Source organism: Maniola hyperantus, chromosome 12, assembly GCF_902806685.2.
Source record: "Maniola hyperantus chromosome 12, iAphHyp1.2, whole genome shotgun sequence".
NCBI classification, from domain to species: domain Eukaryota; kingdom Metazoa; phylum Arthropoda; class Insecta; order Lepidoptera; family Nymphalidae; genus Maniola; species Maniola hyperantus.
In genome coordinates, this window is record NC_048547.1 from 12,071,248 (window position 1) to 12,085,291 (window position 14,044).

General features: G+C 37.8%; 2 protein-coding genes across 13 annotated transcripts in view; one reads left to right on the forward strand and one right to left on the reverse strand.

Annotated features, from left to right (window-relative positions):
• The window catches only part of tmod (tropomodulin), an 84,898-nt gene extending 80,017 nt beyond the window's left edge, over window positions 1-4,881 (forward strand). For all 11 annotated transcript variants that reach the window (XR_011237404.1, XR_011237405.1, XR_011237406.1 and 8 more), the window contains one exon: window positions 147-4,881. The gene's annotated coding sequence lies outside the window, so the exon portion shown is untranslated. The remainder of the gene's footprint in view (window positions 1-146) is intronic.
• On the reverse strand, window positions 2,172-12,834 carry LOC117987234 (terpene synthase-like). Of its 2 annotated transcripts, none has more exons than XM_069502340.1 (9): window positions 12,688-12,834; window positions 10,042-10,196; window positions 9,142-9,283; window positions 8,570-8,690; window positions 7,829-7,968; window positions 7,038-7,073; window positions 6,794-6,893; window positions 5,837-5,964; window positions 2,172-5,475 (listed from the first exon to the last, which is right to left on the reverse strand). In XM_069502340.1, exons 1-9 carry the CDS (start codon window positions 12,736-12,738, stop codon window positions 5,407-5,409), a joined length of 942 nt encoding a protein of 313 aa, XP_069358441.1. In that variant the 5' UTR covers window positions 12,739-12,834; the 3' UTR covers window positions 2,172-5,406. The 2 variants fall into 2 exon arrangements, with proteins under 2 accessions (XP_069358441.1, XP_069358442.1); XM_069502341.1 differs by lacking the exon at window positions 12,688-12,834 and adding an exon at window positions 10,484-10,587.
• Between the last annotated feature and the right edge of the window lie 1,210 nt (window positions 12,835-14,044).

The following is a 14,044-nucleotide window of genomic DNA, read 5'->3' on the forward strand; positions in this document are numbered from 1 at the left end:
TAATTTAGTAGATAGTATTATGTATTACTGAACCAATTGGGATGTACAATGAAAAGTACTCATAGGTAGAATATTTTAATTTCATCGTTATGCTGTAATTTATTGTATTAGAACATAGAGAATAGAATATCTGTAATATCCATCAGGTGGGCGAATCCGGCGCTTGATCCAGTGCACGCGCAGCCCCAGCTACGTGGCGGGGTGGATCCCCTGACTGCCTCCACACCACCATGCTTATACCGTTTTGTTTTACCGTACTCTTTGTTACTGTGTAGCCTTTAGGGCGGTTTCAGACTAGCGTTTTATACGCGCGTATGAGCTCGTTTTTGGAAGTGCATGTAGGCGCGTTTAGGCGCGCCTTTTGGCACACGTTCAACTCGTACGAGCGTTGACGCGCTTCTAAGCTCGTATAAGCGCGAGTTGCGAGAGACACCTCCTCCTCCTCGAGCGAACACGCCGAAACATGCCCGTATACGCGAGTCCGGGTTTTTGAAGCGCGTAATGTAGCGCGCGTGTAAGCGCGTATGCTGAAACGACCGTATACGCGCAAAAAAATACGCTAGTCTGAAACCGCCCTTATATGTCCCGCACACCACAAACTTTTCATCGGTTGATAGTGCAGTTGGGTCTATAGACGAAAACACTAACGGCCGCACTCAGAGTCGCTTAATCGTTACTTAAGTTAAAACGAGACAGAGCTATCTATATCTCTGACATAAATCTGTCTCGTTTTAACTCAATCTTAAGTAACGATTAGTGACTCTGAGTACGGCTGTAAGGTCGATTTCGATTAGGAGTATTTTTGGCGCATCATCAATAAAAATCGCCATTGCGATTCGAGTCTTCAGCCAATCTCATCTTATTTTAGTTTACGGCTTTTATTAGTGTTAATCTCATACAAGTGGAAACGCGCATAAAACCTTTTATAAGACCTTGACTCATTGATGTCGGGGAATATTTTTGGCGCGTCATTGCGCGTTCAAAGTCAAAGTCAAATGATTTATTCAAAATAGGTAATAAATTACTCTTTTTGATGGTCAGATGTTGGATTTCTAAGATACAGTGGTGATCGTAAAAGCGCTTGGGTGATCAAGCCTTCGCTTTTGCGGTTTGCGCGAACATGCCTACGACGGACGTACTCGTACATACTCTTGAAAAGCGCATATCCTTGTGTATCAAAAATCCACCCAATGTAGAGCGTACTTCAATTTTGCTCAAACTTTACTTATGGCTAAAATGAGAGAGGATTAAGTCTGATATCTGTCTCGTTTAAACTTTAAGCAAGGCAGTTATATCTCTGACAAAATCCTGTCTCGTTTAAACTCTAAACACAGTGTGTGCAATCATTGTCAAAGCACGCTCTTTAGATCTTAGTGAGTTTCCTATAATAATAAAAACGTGATACGGGAGTTGCCCGTCATGGAATTTTGAAATCACGACGTTTGGCCTTCGATACGAAATAACGTATTTGTCACGTTAGTTCTCTTGGAAAGGTACACTGAGGCCTCTGCTGTTATCTGTCAAAGACCGATTTAGCAAAAGTATTGACTGATCAAAAATTTATGGTCTGTGGGTGCATATTATTATTAGTCTGTTCTATTTTATCTGATATTAGTTTTTTGTGAACTAAATGGATTGAGATGCCACTCAATAAAATAAATGTCAGCGAATAAAAGTGTTGTGCAAGCAGCTTCTTTAAATCTATCGATATTTGAACAAAAGTTAAATTAATCGTGTCTTGCTTGCCAGCGTGCCCTTATTAATAGACTTTATATTTGACATTTTTATTAGCAATTGGTAAATAAATATGTTTATAAATGTATAAATTTTTTGTAGATGAAATTATTTTATGACGCGATAACTTATGACATTGCTAATATTGAGCTTAATGTAAAATTTATATTATTGCATTATCTTAAAATGACGTCAACGGTGCTGTAAGCGTTGCTCTATAGTTAATGTTGAAATAAATATTTACGACACATGTATGATAATTGATATAATTAATCAAAAATTATGACTAATACATATTATTATCTAATAACTTTATGACTTTAGTTTATTGACTACACATTTACAAAGATACGGTATTGACGAAAAAAAATGTATGCTTGATGAAAGAATATTGTGCGCCGACAAGAATTATGATTTTATTTTGTAGCCAGAGATCATGGAATATCGATAATGCAACTGGATGGCAGGCCCATCACTAGTTGTAAATGAAATAGGTGTAACCCATCAGAAATATCTGTGCATCTGTGACGTGTCTGTGACGTCACGGCGTGAGTACTATCAGCGAGAAAAGTGAAAATAAATAAAAATTCTAAAGATACAAAATCAATACATCTTTAATTAAATTTATTTTACATAAAAGAGAACCATTGGTGTTTTTTGTTCAACATAACTTAAGAGACATACCTACATCAGCCATCTTCTAGAAACTTGGTGAGGATGGTCCACGATATCGTCAAAAGCCATAATAATATGGCGGTTGAAAATAGAGGATACGTCTTGCATCATTGATTTTGATGGCGATTGTATTGAGTGGACGAGAAAACCGCAGTGGGCGTGAGATGGACAGATATTCTTGACGAGTTGTTAGTACATTACGATACGTGTGACTTAATTAATGGGTTAATGCACGGCGTGAGTTAGTCATGCATTAATCAGCTATCTCGCTACGCTCGAGCGTTTAGCGTGCATTAATACTTAGATTAATTCAAACCATGAGTATTGTATACTATTTTATTATAGCTCGTGTGACCGAAACAGATTAATGCACGCTTAGGTCACGCAGAGCTATATCAGTTTTTACAGTGGCGATAAAATCATAAATCGTGTTACAAATTGATTGTTTCTTAAGTTTATAATATAATATTAATTCTAATTCTAGTGTGCTAATGAAATCGTATTAATTTTAATCATTAAATAATTAAATAAATTGTAATATATGTTTAGACTGCACATTCCATTAATGCATAACAGGCTTCTCTATTTAAATTTTTTAAACTAATTTTATAATCATAAGTCCTTTTAAGTTTTAACATAATAATACATAATATTTACATATAATATGTTATATGTGTTATCAACAGATATCTGACAAAGATATCTAACATTACTTTGTCCCATTTTTATTTATTTATTAAACCTGTACAAGTTCTCCTGTTTTATTTAACTTTTTTATATTAGCAGCAAGCCTACGAAATTTTGTATATTTAGGAGACAAAAACTGGCCAGAAAACTATATTCGTTATAACAGGATCATCTATTTCACAGATAGGTATAGAGAATCGAATCAAAGGCTCGCTGTATTTGTATCGATAAATGATTATAATAATCGATTATATTATGTATTATGCGATTCGAAAGACAGTAAGGCTGAAATCTATTGAGTGTAATTTAACTTTGCTCAGAATTTTCTTCAGAGCTAAAACTCTAATTAAAGTCTGAGCAAAATCAAAGCCCTATAGATCTCAGCCATAGGCTCAGCCGCTGACCTGTATGTATTACTCACGTAAGTAGCTTGCATTATTAACTTACGACAAAACTACTGTAAAGACCCTTTTAAGTACATTTACCTTAGTAAAATTGTCAATTAGTCACGTAAGCTACTTACGTGAGTAAAACTTAAAAGTCTAATCGCGGCCTTAGACTTACGACAGTTTAAAAAGATACTAAATGTGTCTCAAGTCTGAGCAAAGTCAAATTATCATAACTAATCTATCAATTATAAAAAAATAGTGTGATGGACAAAGTATAGAAAAATGTCATTACTCAAAATACTGCCAATTGATTAACAGTATTGAAGAGAAGTCATGTTTTGTATCAATGGATTTTAATTTTTAACATTTTCAATAAAGCACTAGGTTTTCGCAGTGCGCTAGAATTTCTTTGAAAGCTTTTTATACACTGCGGTTCAAGATTAAAGATAAGTGGTGTAATAAAACTTGCTTAAATTTTTTTTACGTCCACGTGAACTGTTAATCAATTCACGTCTGCGTGAGTTGTAAAATCGTTTACGTTCGAGTTGTTTTACGTTTACGTGTATATTTTACGTCCACGTGAACTATGACAATATTTTTATGCTTATGTGAGTTGGGAGATATGTCCGTGCGACGTGTGTACTATGAAATATATATACGTTCATGCGAGTTGTGAAATATTTTCACGTCCACGTAAGCTGTGAAATATTTTTGCGTCCTCATGAACTGTGAAGTATTTCTACGTTTTACTGAGTTGTGACATATTTTACGTTCATTTGAGCTGTGAAATATTTTAACGGCCACGTAGGTATGCCATAATATATTTTGCCGATGCAACCTGCGTATTGTGAAATATATTTACGCTTACGCGAATTGTGAACTTTTTACGTCCACGTGAGTTGTAAAGACGATGAGTAAATTTATCAATATCATGTCTAAAAGTTTTCTAGCATTACAGTAACCTTTTGCTTTCTTGAAATAAATATTTGCTTACCTTTTAAATTGTAACTGTATGTATATTTGAAGGTGAATCTACTGGGGAATGGGAGAATAGTGTCCGTAACATTGTGATAAACATCATGTTTTTCCATTTAAAAAAAATTAAAATATTGCTTTGTTTTTTTTTTCATTATAGTTTCATTTAAGAGAGATTATTTGTACATGATTTATTTTAGATTCTTAATGTATTTTTTTCATTGTTTTACCGAATGATGGAATTTAAAATTATTCTTAAATATGAATTGTAATTTTTTAAGTAATATTATGATGTAATAGATTTTATTTATGTGAATATAATTATTATGTATGGAGGATTTTGGTCCAACGAAAACCTTGACTAGTAGAGTCGCAGTTATGTAGTTTGTGACAAAAAATCAATAAAGCACTTTCAAATTTTCATGTCTATTTTATTTTTCTTAGGTTATTATTGAATACCCTTGCCCTTTGAAAGTGGAGTGAAGCGGAGATGTGTTGAGCAGACCAATTAAATTATTGATAGATATCGTGAAAAAGTTATCACTTCATCTACTTACCAATAAATCTGACTGGTTTGCTAAACATATTATCTCCGCCTATCTCCACTTTAGTGAACACTGGGCCTTATATAGTGTGTCTTCAATAAAGTGGCCATAATATTATGATATAGGATGAAACTAGAGCCATTTTGTCGTCGAAAAACATATTATCAAATAATCTATGTATGACGATAAAACAAAAGCAAAACAAATAATTGTAAATCACAGGCAAACAATTTAACACATAAAAAAATCCGTCACTCAAAAATAGACTAGGTATACGTAAAATCACAGAATGTAATATAGTAAAATCCGTCGCTCAAATAAAGAGTACGTAAAATAACAATGTATTACAATCCGGTTTATAGTAAAGTAATAAAAAAATTGGTGTCAAATACCCAATTGCGTTAATCTTTCCAGGACATAAGTTCGTCAAGAACAGCCTCCAAGTCCGGATTGCCGCCAAGACGAGCCACCTGAAAAAAAATCAGTGTGGGTAGTTAGTAAAATCACTCTTTACAATTTGAGGGTCCCGTTCCCGAAGGGTTATTACTAAGACTCCCCTGTCCGTCCGTCTGTCTGTCAGTGGACCTGAAATTTTCGCGTGAAATGTGTATTTCTTTTGTATTGCCGCTATAACAACAGTCCCGCAAATTACGTATGCGCGTGGCCGCCATTTTAGTGACGTCAGCACTAGTGCTAGTCACTAAAGTTTAAATATTTTTATTTCGGCTGACATCATTTCGATATTATTGTTCCAGCGCAATAGCAATTTGCGGGACTTATATTAAAATAAAATAAAAGAACGTGCACTATAATAGTTAGCTAGTTAGGTACCTCGGCTCTGGCTGATCGGTCTAGGTCCTCGAGCACGCCTCGCGTGTACTGCAAGCTGCCGGTTTTCTCCAGCAAAGACACGCAGTATTTCTTCAGATATACGTCTTCAGTTCTTTGGCGTAGAATATCTATCTTATCATTCAGGAAATTTATTTATAGAAATCTGTTGATTTCGGAGCCTAGCACTTGATGCTGCTATACCATTTCGTACATACCTACAGAATTACATACCTTTGCGGCGGTTGGCACAGTACAAACTAGATGGCGCTGTTCAATCGATGACGTAGTCCCGAACAAATGTACCGCCGACAGTACTCGCACTAACAGAGTGTTCGGCAATCTGGACTATATATAGAAGTTTCAAGAAACAACCGTCGGCCCAGCTGGCGCTACCGAGCACAACCAACCGCTCGGTGGGAGATCTCCCCTTTGGTACGGTCGAGCCTGCACACCGCCCCCTACACCTTCTATAATATCACAGTTTAACGATATAAATGCATTATTTTTCCAAGAAAGTATCTATACTTACTATAAGGTAATCTATTTTCAAAATGAAAATCTGGTTCAGGTACTGTGAGTTCTCAGTCAAGACCTCTAACTTAATAAATTTAAAAAAGGTATACTTATTATGTAATTGTGTTGAGTTTTTACGTTTGAATAAATGATTAAGTAGATATGGATGACACAATTATCTGTCAATTTAGGCTTTTTCAAAATCCCGTGGGACCGTAAATAGGCCACTCTGAATCGTAGATAGGCATTGATCCGAGTTTTGCACGCTATACATTGCGGGTTTGAAAAATACTGAATCACTAAAACTACTTTTCATCTTGGAAAATCAAAGAGTTCCCGCGGAAATTCAAAAATCTATACTTACCGCGTGGAGAAGCCACGCGGGCGAAGCCGCGAGCATAATTTCTAAAGTAAGTACCTACCTATAGAGTTTCAAAAGGATACGCAATATCTGGTTTCTTTCTGGAGACTTCATCGCGTGTATGATCGGCAAACTGAACTTGCCCTCCGAAATGTCTTCGCAAAAGCTGTTGTCCTTCCGAGCCTTCAAAAGGTTTAGTAAAATTATGATCGACTACGATTTAAGGGGGGCATAGCCACAATCTAAGTACTAAGCTAACTGTGGCTAATTTTAGTTAAAGTAAATATGAATATGTAAAATGAAACTGAAAAAAAATAAGTTACTTACCTGTTTATCTTCCAAGCCCGGCCACTCCTCTAGGGCCTGCAGGTTAAAAAATGGGTCAACAAGAGAATAGAAGTTACTTATGCCAATTTAATAAATGCAAGCAGAACATTTTTACTGGACTTTGAGCAGATTTGGCGCAGTTCGATTGCTGCGCACGATCTCGTAGAAACCCAGGGTGGGTCCTGGGAAATTCTCACTTCAAAAATTGCGAACCGGCAGGAATCGAACCCGCGTCTCCTGGGATCGCGCCCGACGCTCTAACCACTAAGCTACAGCCCGCTTACTGCCAGTGACGAAATTTGTGATGTGTATGCTCACTCAGTACTGAAGCGACTGTTCCGTGGTTTCTGCCATCTAGTAGCGACATCTTTTTAAAATTATTTAGAAATTTCCTTCAAGTGTAGGTGAAACACTATAAAAATTATAAAAATTCTCACTTATCTACTTTGGCTTGAAGATACTCGAGTAAGTCGATATACGATAAGTAATTTACCTAAGTTTTATGACTGGTTAATGGTTTTATGGGGGGGGGGCTTTTCAGAGTTATGTGCGTTTTAAACAATATCACTTGCTTAGCGGGGAAGGAACACATCGTGAGGAAGGTGGGTGAAAAGTCTGCCAATCCACACGTGGCCAATGTGGTAGACTATGGCCAAACTCTTCTCATTCTGTAAGGAGACCCGTGGTCAGTAGTGAGCCGGCGATGGGTTGATCACACGGAAGCAAGTATCCCGGAAAGTATCCCTGTATCCACACCTTAGCGGTACGTATCGGAAAAAAGAACTAAGTACCTCCTGTTGCCTGATATTGCAATAGTCATCTCTAATCTGGAAGTAAAGACCCATGTGCAGGACCAGTTGGCTCAAATCACGTTCATACAAGCTAAACTGCTGGCACAGACGAACCGCCAACAAGAACATGTGCCCAGTTTCTGCAAAGATAATTATATAAAAAAATTGACCGCCACGCCACGGTTGTTAGAATAACTTTAGAAAGATCTACTTTCATTATTTTTTATTTTTTATGGGCACAAATACTTATTTCTATTTACTAAAAATTATTAAATTTTTCTATAGTACCTACCTACCTAGGTATTCAAAAAACTTAAATAAACAGGGAACTCCCACGCAACGATACGACCGCGTCGGTCGTTGTTGGAGATATTTTAGGTACCTACTTACCTAAACTGTAATTCAATATAAGTATTACGAGTTTTAAAAACTAAACCAGAGTGTTATTTCATTTCAAAAGTTAGGCTGTGGTTATACTATGATGATCTCAGGTCTCAGGACTCTTATTTTACTTTGTACTAAGTAGGTACAGTACGCGGCAGAAAGTGATGTACATCGACCTTTAGAAGGAGATAGCAGATTTAAAAAGCGTTGTCTCTGTCGTTAAGACGACAAACATCATATACTTAGGAATGGGTGACAATGAGTGACAGAGACAACGCTCTACAAAGCCGAAATGTCATTCTAAAAGGTAGATGTACATTGCTTTCTGCCGCGTACTGTCACACTGTGCCTACTTACTTTGTTTGAGCATATCTGTATACTCCTCTTCAGTGGGACAGATGAAGTTGTCCCTCCAATAAATGTCAATGCCCTGGCCACGAATCACCTCTAAAGTTTCTTCAGCATATATTTCTGCTCCCTGAAAAAGAAGTTCTGTTTAACCCTTGATATAAAATGGAGAATGTTTGGTCGCTTCGTCTGTCTGTTTGCCACTTGGGATCAATTTGCTGCATGCCTGCTGCAAACTGGTCGTGAAGTTGGTCGACTTTGTCAAACTTTGGTTTGTTTTCATACAAATATCAAAGGATCTTGATTCTTGGTGCGATTCGGAAACACTTACACAATGCACACAATTTAAACACACACACACAATTTAAACGATTACACAAACACAACAATTTAAACAATTCCACACAATTACACAATTTAAACCATCCCACAATGCATTAGTGCTTTTTACAAGTGCTGGATAAAAAGCACTGGGTAAACCAATGTATAAGTACCTATTGGAGCCTTTATGCCATCAAGTATCAAATCAAGCTCTGAAATCGAACAAATCGAATAAATTGCATAGGTAACTAAGTAACTACCCTAGGGCCCAACTTCAAAACTCGCTCCAACACTAGGAATATGACGTGCAGCGATGTATTGATTGTGAGAGGAAGTCCATACACGCAGTGGGCTGACGGTAGGCCTCGTCGCACCTTAGAGTTGTCTTGAATATCGTCGATCCTTGAAAACGGAAAAGTTTCAACAATCAATCACAAATGTCTATGTATATTTAAGTATACTTAGTTGGTGCTAAATCTTGATGGTGCGGAGCTTTTGGTTGCGGTCGTGACGGAGAATCTTTACATTTTTTAACAAGCAAACGAGTAGTAAAAAAGCTGTGTTAAAAGCTGTTATAGCCTAGTGGTTGGGACGTCCGCCTTCTAATCGGACGTCGGGGGTTCGATCCCGGTCAACTTTCGGAGTTATGTGCGTTTTAAGTAATTAAATATCACTTGCTTTAACAGTGAAGGAAAACATCGTGAGGTAACCTGCATGCCTGAGAGTTCTCCATAATGTTCTCAAAGGTGTGTGAAGTCTACAAATCCTCACATGGCCAGCGTGGTAGACTATGACTAAACCCTTCTCACACTCAGAGGAGACCCTGAGAAGATCATGAAACGAGTAGTAGATTAATATTCGAGGATTTTGTTTAAATACGCCCTTTAGTATCCTTATATTAATTATAAAGTAGTGTTAAGGGAACACAGCAGATGGAAGCTGCTTCCACAATTTGCAGACCGTGGCAGACAAGATCTGGAATAACGGGAGGTGGAAACCCCCAGGCATCCAAGTGGGCATGGCTTTTACATTCAGCATTTACCTCCATTGTGCAGCATTTCCATAATATTGACGATATAGCGCAGCCTGTCCTGAAGAAATCCAACTCTGAGGTGGAAGAGACAATTTGCTCTCGCTGCACAACCGCGGTACCTACTTACAGCAGAGTTCCATTGTGCAGCATGTCCACAGTGTCGACGATGTAGTTCAGCTTGTGCTCAGGCAAGCGCAGCCAGTGGTTGAAGGCAAGAACGATCCTCACTCGCAGCTGCTTGCCGCGCACCTGCATCAGGTGGGTGTATGGAGCCAGCAACTCCTGACGATAAAAACAGATTTTTTACTACTTCTCTGGCGAAAGATTTTCGGTAAGAGGTAGAAACGCCACATATCTGGACTTAGCGGAAGACGTGAAGATGCTGCTCATAATATCTGCATCACATAGAAATTTTTAATTGAACGCCACAGAGGAAGCAGAGTCCATAATTTACCTATACATTTTTATATATATTTTTTTTTTAATAGGAAGCCAACGGTATATACAAAGAAAACTAATTACCTATGACGACTAATATAAACTTAGCACTATCATCAACGTATACTCACTTACAAGCTAACTCAACATGTTTAATCTAGAACTTCTAAATAGTAAAACTTAAACTAAGACAATCTTTGCGTAAATTGCGTGATTAAATTAATTACTCAATAAGCTAAAAGTACAATAATTCTTACAACAAACAATAAAAACTACAATTAAGACTAACAATAGTACCCTACAATTTCAAAATTTATTTATTAGATAACTTAAACTACTTATCATTACAGAGCTAAGTTAACTTAAATTATTTATACAAGACTTAAATATTACATACTTTTTACTACATAGATACAACTAACTAACTTAAACTTAAATAACCTACTTTAAATAAAACTTAATAAAAACGTTGTGGCCCTTATGAACTCGCCCAGCGAGCAACTGAAGTAGATATTGTGTTCAAAGTCGCGCGCGTAAGCGTCGCGACGCCCGCTGCAGTGTGCAAGTTAGAATTAATGACATTCATGTAACAATCACTATGGCACACGAGTAGATGGCCCAGACTCCAGTCTTAAAAGTATACCTAAGCGCCGCGAACAGTGTCACCTGCATTAATACCTACTTATTACTAAACAGTTGCTTACCTCGTCCTCCTTCTTTCAAAGTATAAATCAGGCGTGAGGTAAAGGTAAAGTTGGTGTGTTATATTAACCTAAATGGTCGGTAAATTTATGGGCCTCATATGGAAGCTCAGAGCCACTCAGCGGGTGATGGAGATAGCTATGCTTGGAGTTTCTCTAGGTAGGTACGTGATCAAATCAGAAATGAGTGGGTACAAGAGACCCATGTCCAGCAGTGGACGCCTATTGGTTGATTATGATGATTATGAATCTAAATTGTTAAATTTTGTTGAATAACTTTCAAGTTCGAAATTCAAGATTGGGTATACGTCCCTACTACCTACTACCTACCTACTACGTTCTCTCTCTTCACATTTGAATCGCATAGTTTATATTTACACAATAATATCCCCTCTGCTTTATTAGTGACTAGATGATGCCCGCGACTTCGTCCGCGTGGATTTAAGTTTTTTGAAATCCCGTGGGAACTCTTCATTTTTCCGGGATAAAAATGCCTATGTCCATCCCCGGGATATAAGCTAACTCTGTACCAAATTTCATCAAAATCGGTGGAACGGTTGGGCCGTGAAAAGCTAGCAGACAGACAGACAGACAGACAGACAGACAGACAGACAGACAGACACACTTTCGCATTTATAATATTAGTATGGATTTTGGATTTAAGGTAAAGCTTGTTTAACATTAAAAAAACCGACCAAGTGCGAGTCAGGCTCGCGCAAAGACGGTTCCGTACTACAGTCGTATTTTTTCGACATTTTGCACGATAAATCAAAAACTGTGATGCATAAAAATAAATAAAAATCTGTTTTAGAATGTACAGGTGAAGACCTTTCATATGATACCCCACTTGATACAGTTATCTCACTTCGAAAGTTGAAAATACTAATTATTAGTTCATGACCACAATTTAATTTTTTTGTGTGATCTAACCCTAAATTCACGATTTTCAGATTTTTCCCCAAATGCCAGCTATAAGATCTACCTATCTGCCAAATTTCATGATTCTAAGTCAACGGGAAGTACCCTGTAGGTTTCTTGACAGACAGACGGACAGACAGACAGACAACAAAATGATCCTATAGGGGTACCGTTTTTCCTTTTGAGGTAGGGAACCCTAAAAATATTAAAATAACCGACTTTCAAAACCACTACACAGTAAAAAACAAATTTTTGTTTATACCTACACGTGTAGGCTGTAGGCCGTGTAGCCGACTTCATATATACTATACACGTGTGTAAACAATAAATAGTTTTTACTTTGTAGTGGTTTTGGAAGTCGGTTTTTTAATTTATTTTTAAGTTTTTTAGTCTAGGTAGTAGACTAAAACCTAAAACGAACCTAAAATGTCAATTCATCAGCAAAACTTTCCAAATCCACACTGCTTAGGAGTTCAGTATACCTTGCAGCATCAGGATTGAAGAGTTGGGACTTGGAAGTCAATAACAAATGCTCGGCATTTAAAATAATATGTCACCACGAACAGTTTCCGAATCTCTATGGTTTAGGAGTGCTATACACTGCATCATCAGGTTTGAGGAGTATAAAGGATTTTTTTCAAACAAGTAGGTAGGTACTTAGTTAAGTTTTTTTTTAATGAAAATAGGGTCTTAAGTAATAAGGTAATGACACTTACGTTTTCTAAATATAATTCGCTATGCTCGCAATTCGATCCGTTGTTATCCATTTTATGGAAGTAAGAATTACCTAGGTACTTGTCACCTTTTGAAAAAAGAAAAGTGTACTTAGCTAGCTATGCACTTGAGGTATGAACACGAAATGCACAATAAAAACGGACCATAATGATTTTATAATTAAAAATCACCAGTTTTAGGTAGGTAGGTATACTTATTTAATACTTAACTGTAAACTGGTCAAGTACGAGTCGAGACTCGTATAGCTCATATGGTTCCGTAGTCATGTTCTTATTATTATTTACTAGCTGATGCCCGCGACTTTGTCCGCGTGGATTTAGTCTCAATCAGAAATCTCGTGGGAACTCATTGATTTTCCGGAATAAAAAGTAGATGCTACTCTCTGTCCTTTCAACTATACCAAAAATCAATTGGTTGCTTAGAGGGCGTGAAGAAAACGAACGAACGAAGGAACGAACGAACGGCCGGACAGACGGACGGATGAACAGGCAGACAGACAAAGACACTTTCACATTTATAATACTAAAATCCCGTGGGGACTCTTTGATTTTCCGGGGTAAAAAGTAGCCTGTCCTTCCCCGGGATGTAAGCCGTCTCTGTACCAAATTTCATCAAAATCGTTCAACAGATGGGCCGTGAAAGGCTAGCAGACAGACAGACAAACATACATACTTTCGCATTTATAATAGGTAGTATGGAAGTAGGAAGTACGGAGGATTAGTACCTATAGAGTTCTTCAACTTCTGATCCTAATATTGACGACATACCTGGCCCTGCTTGACTTCTGTGGGAAGTGTCGGGTTCGATTCCTGGCAGAGGCAATTTGGGAATTTAAATTTCTATATTATCTCTGGTCTGGTCTGGTGGTAGATTACGGCCGTGGCTAGTTAGGTAAGTACCACACTAGGGGCAAAGCTAGGGTTCCTTATTTTATTCATCATCATCATCAACTGATAGACGTCCACGGGTGGACATAGGTCTCTTGGAGGGATTTCCACTCGCCACGGTCTTGCGCCGCGTGAATCCAGCGACTCCTTGCGCTCTTCTGATGTCGTCCGTCCACCTAGTAGGGGGGGGTCTTCTAACACTGCGTCTTCCGGTGCGCGGTCGCCATTCCAGCACCTTGGGAACCCAACGTCTATCGGTTTTCCGAACTATGTGCCCTGCTCATTGCCACTTCAGCTTCGCAACCCGTTGAGCTGTGTGTTTACTCTAGTTGTCCTACGGATCTCCTCATTTCTGATTTGATCAAGTAGAAAAACTCTAAGCATAGCTCTCTCCATCGCCTCCTGACTGAGGAGTGACTCCTTATTTCACTACGGAACTTTAAAAAGCGAA

Bases quoted from the DNA above. Each gene is read 5' to 3' on its own strand.
- LOC117987234 (XM_069502340.1), bottom strand. From the start codon at position 12,738: ATGGATAACAACGGATCGAATTGCGAGCATAGCGAATTATATTTAGAA. The intron at 10,197-12,687 runs GTAAGTGTCATT...TTTTATCGTCAG, and splicing joins GCGAATTATATTTAGAAAAC to GAGTTGCTGGCTCCATACAC. The intron at 9,284-10,041 runs GTAAGTAGGTAC...TCCGTTTTCAAG, and splicing joins CTGCACAATGGAACTCTGCT to GATCGACGATATTCAAGACA.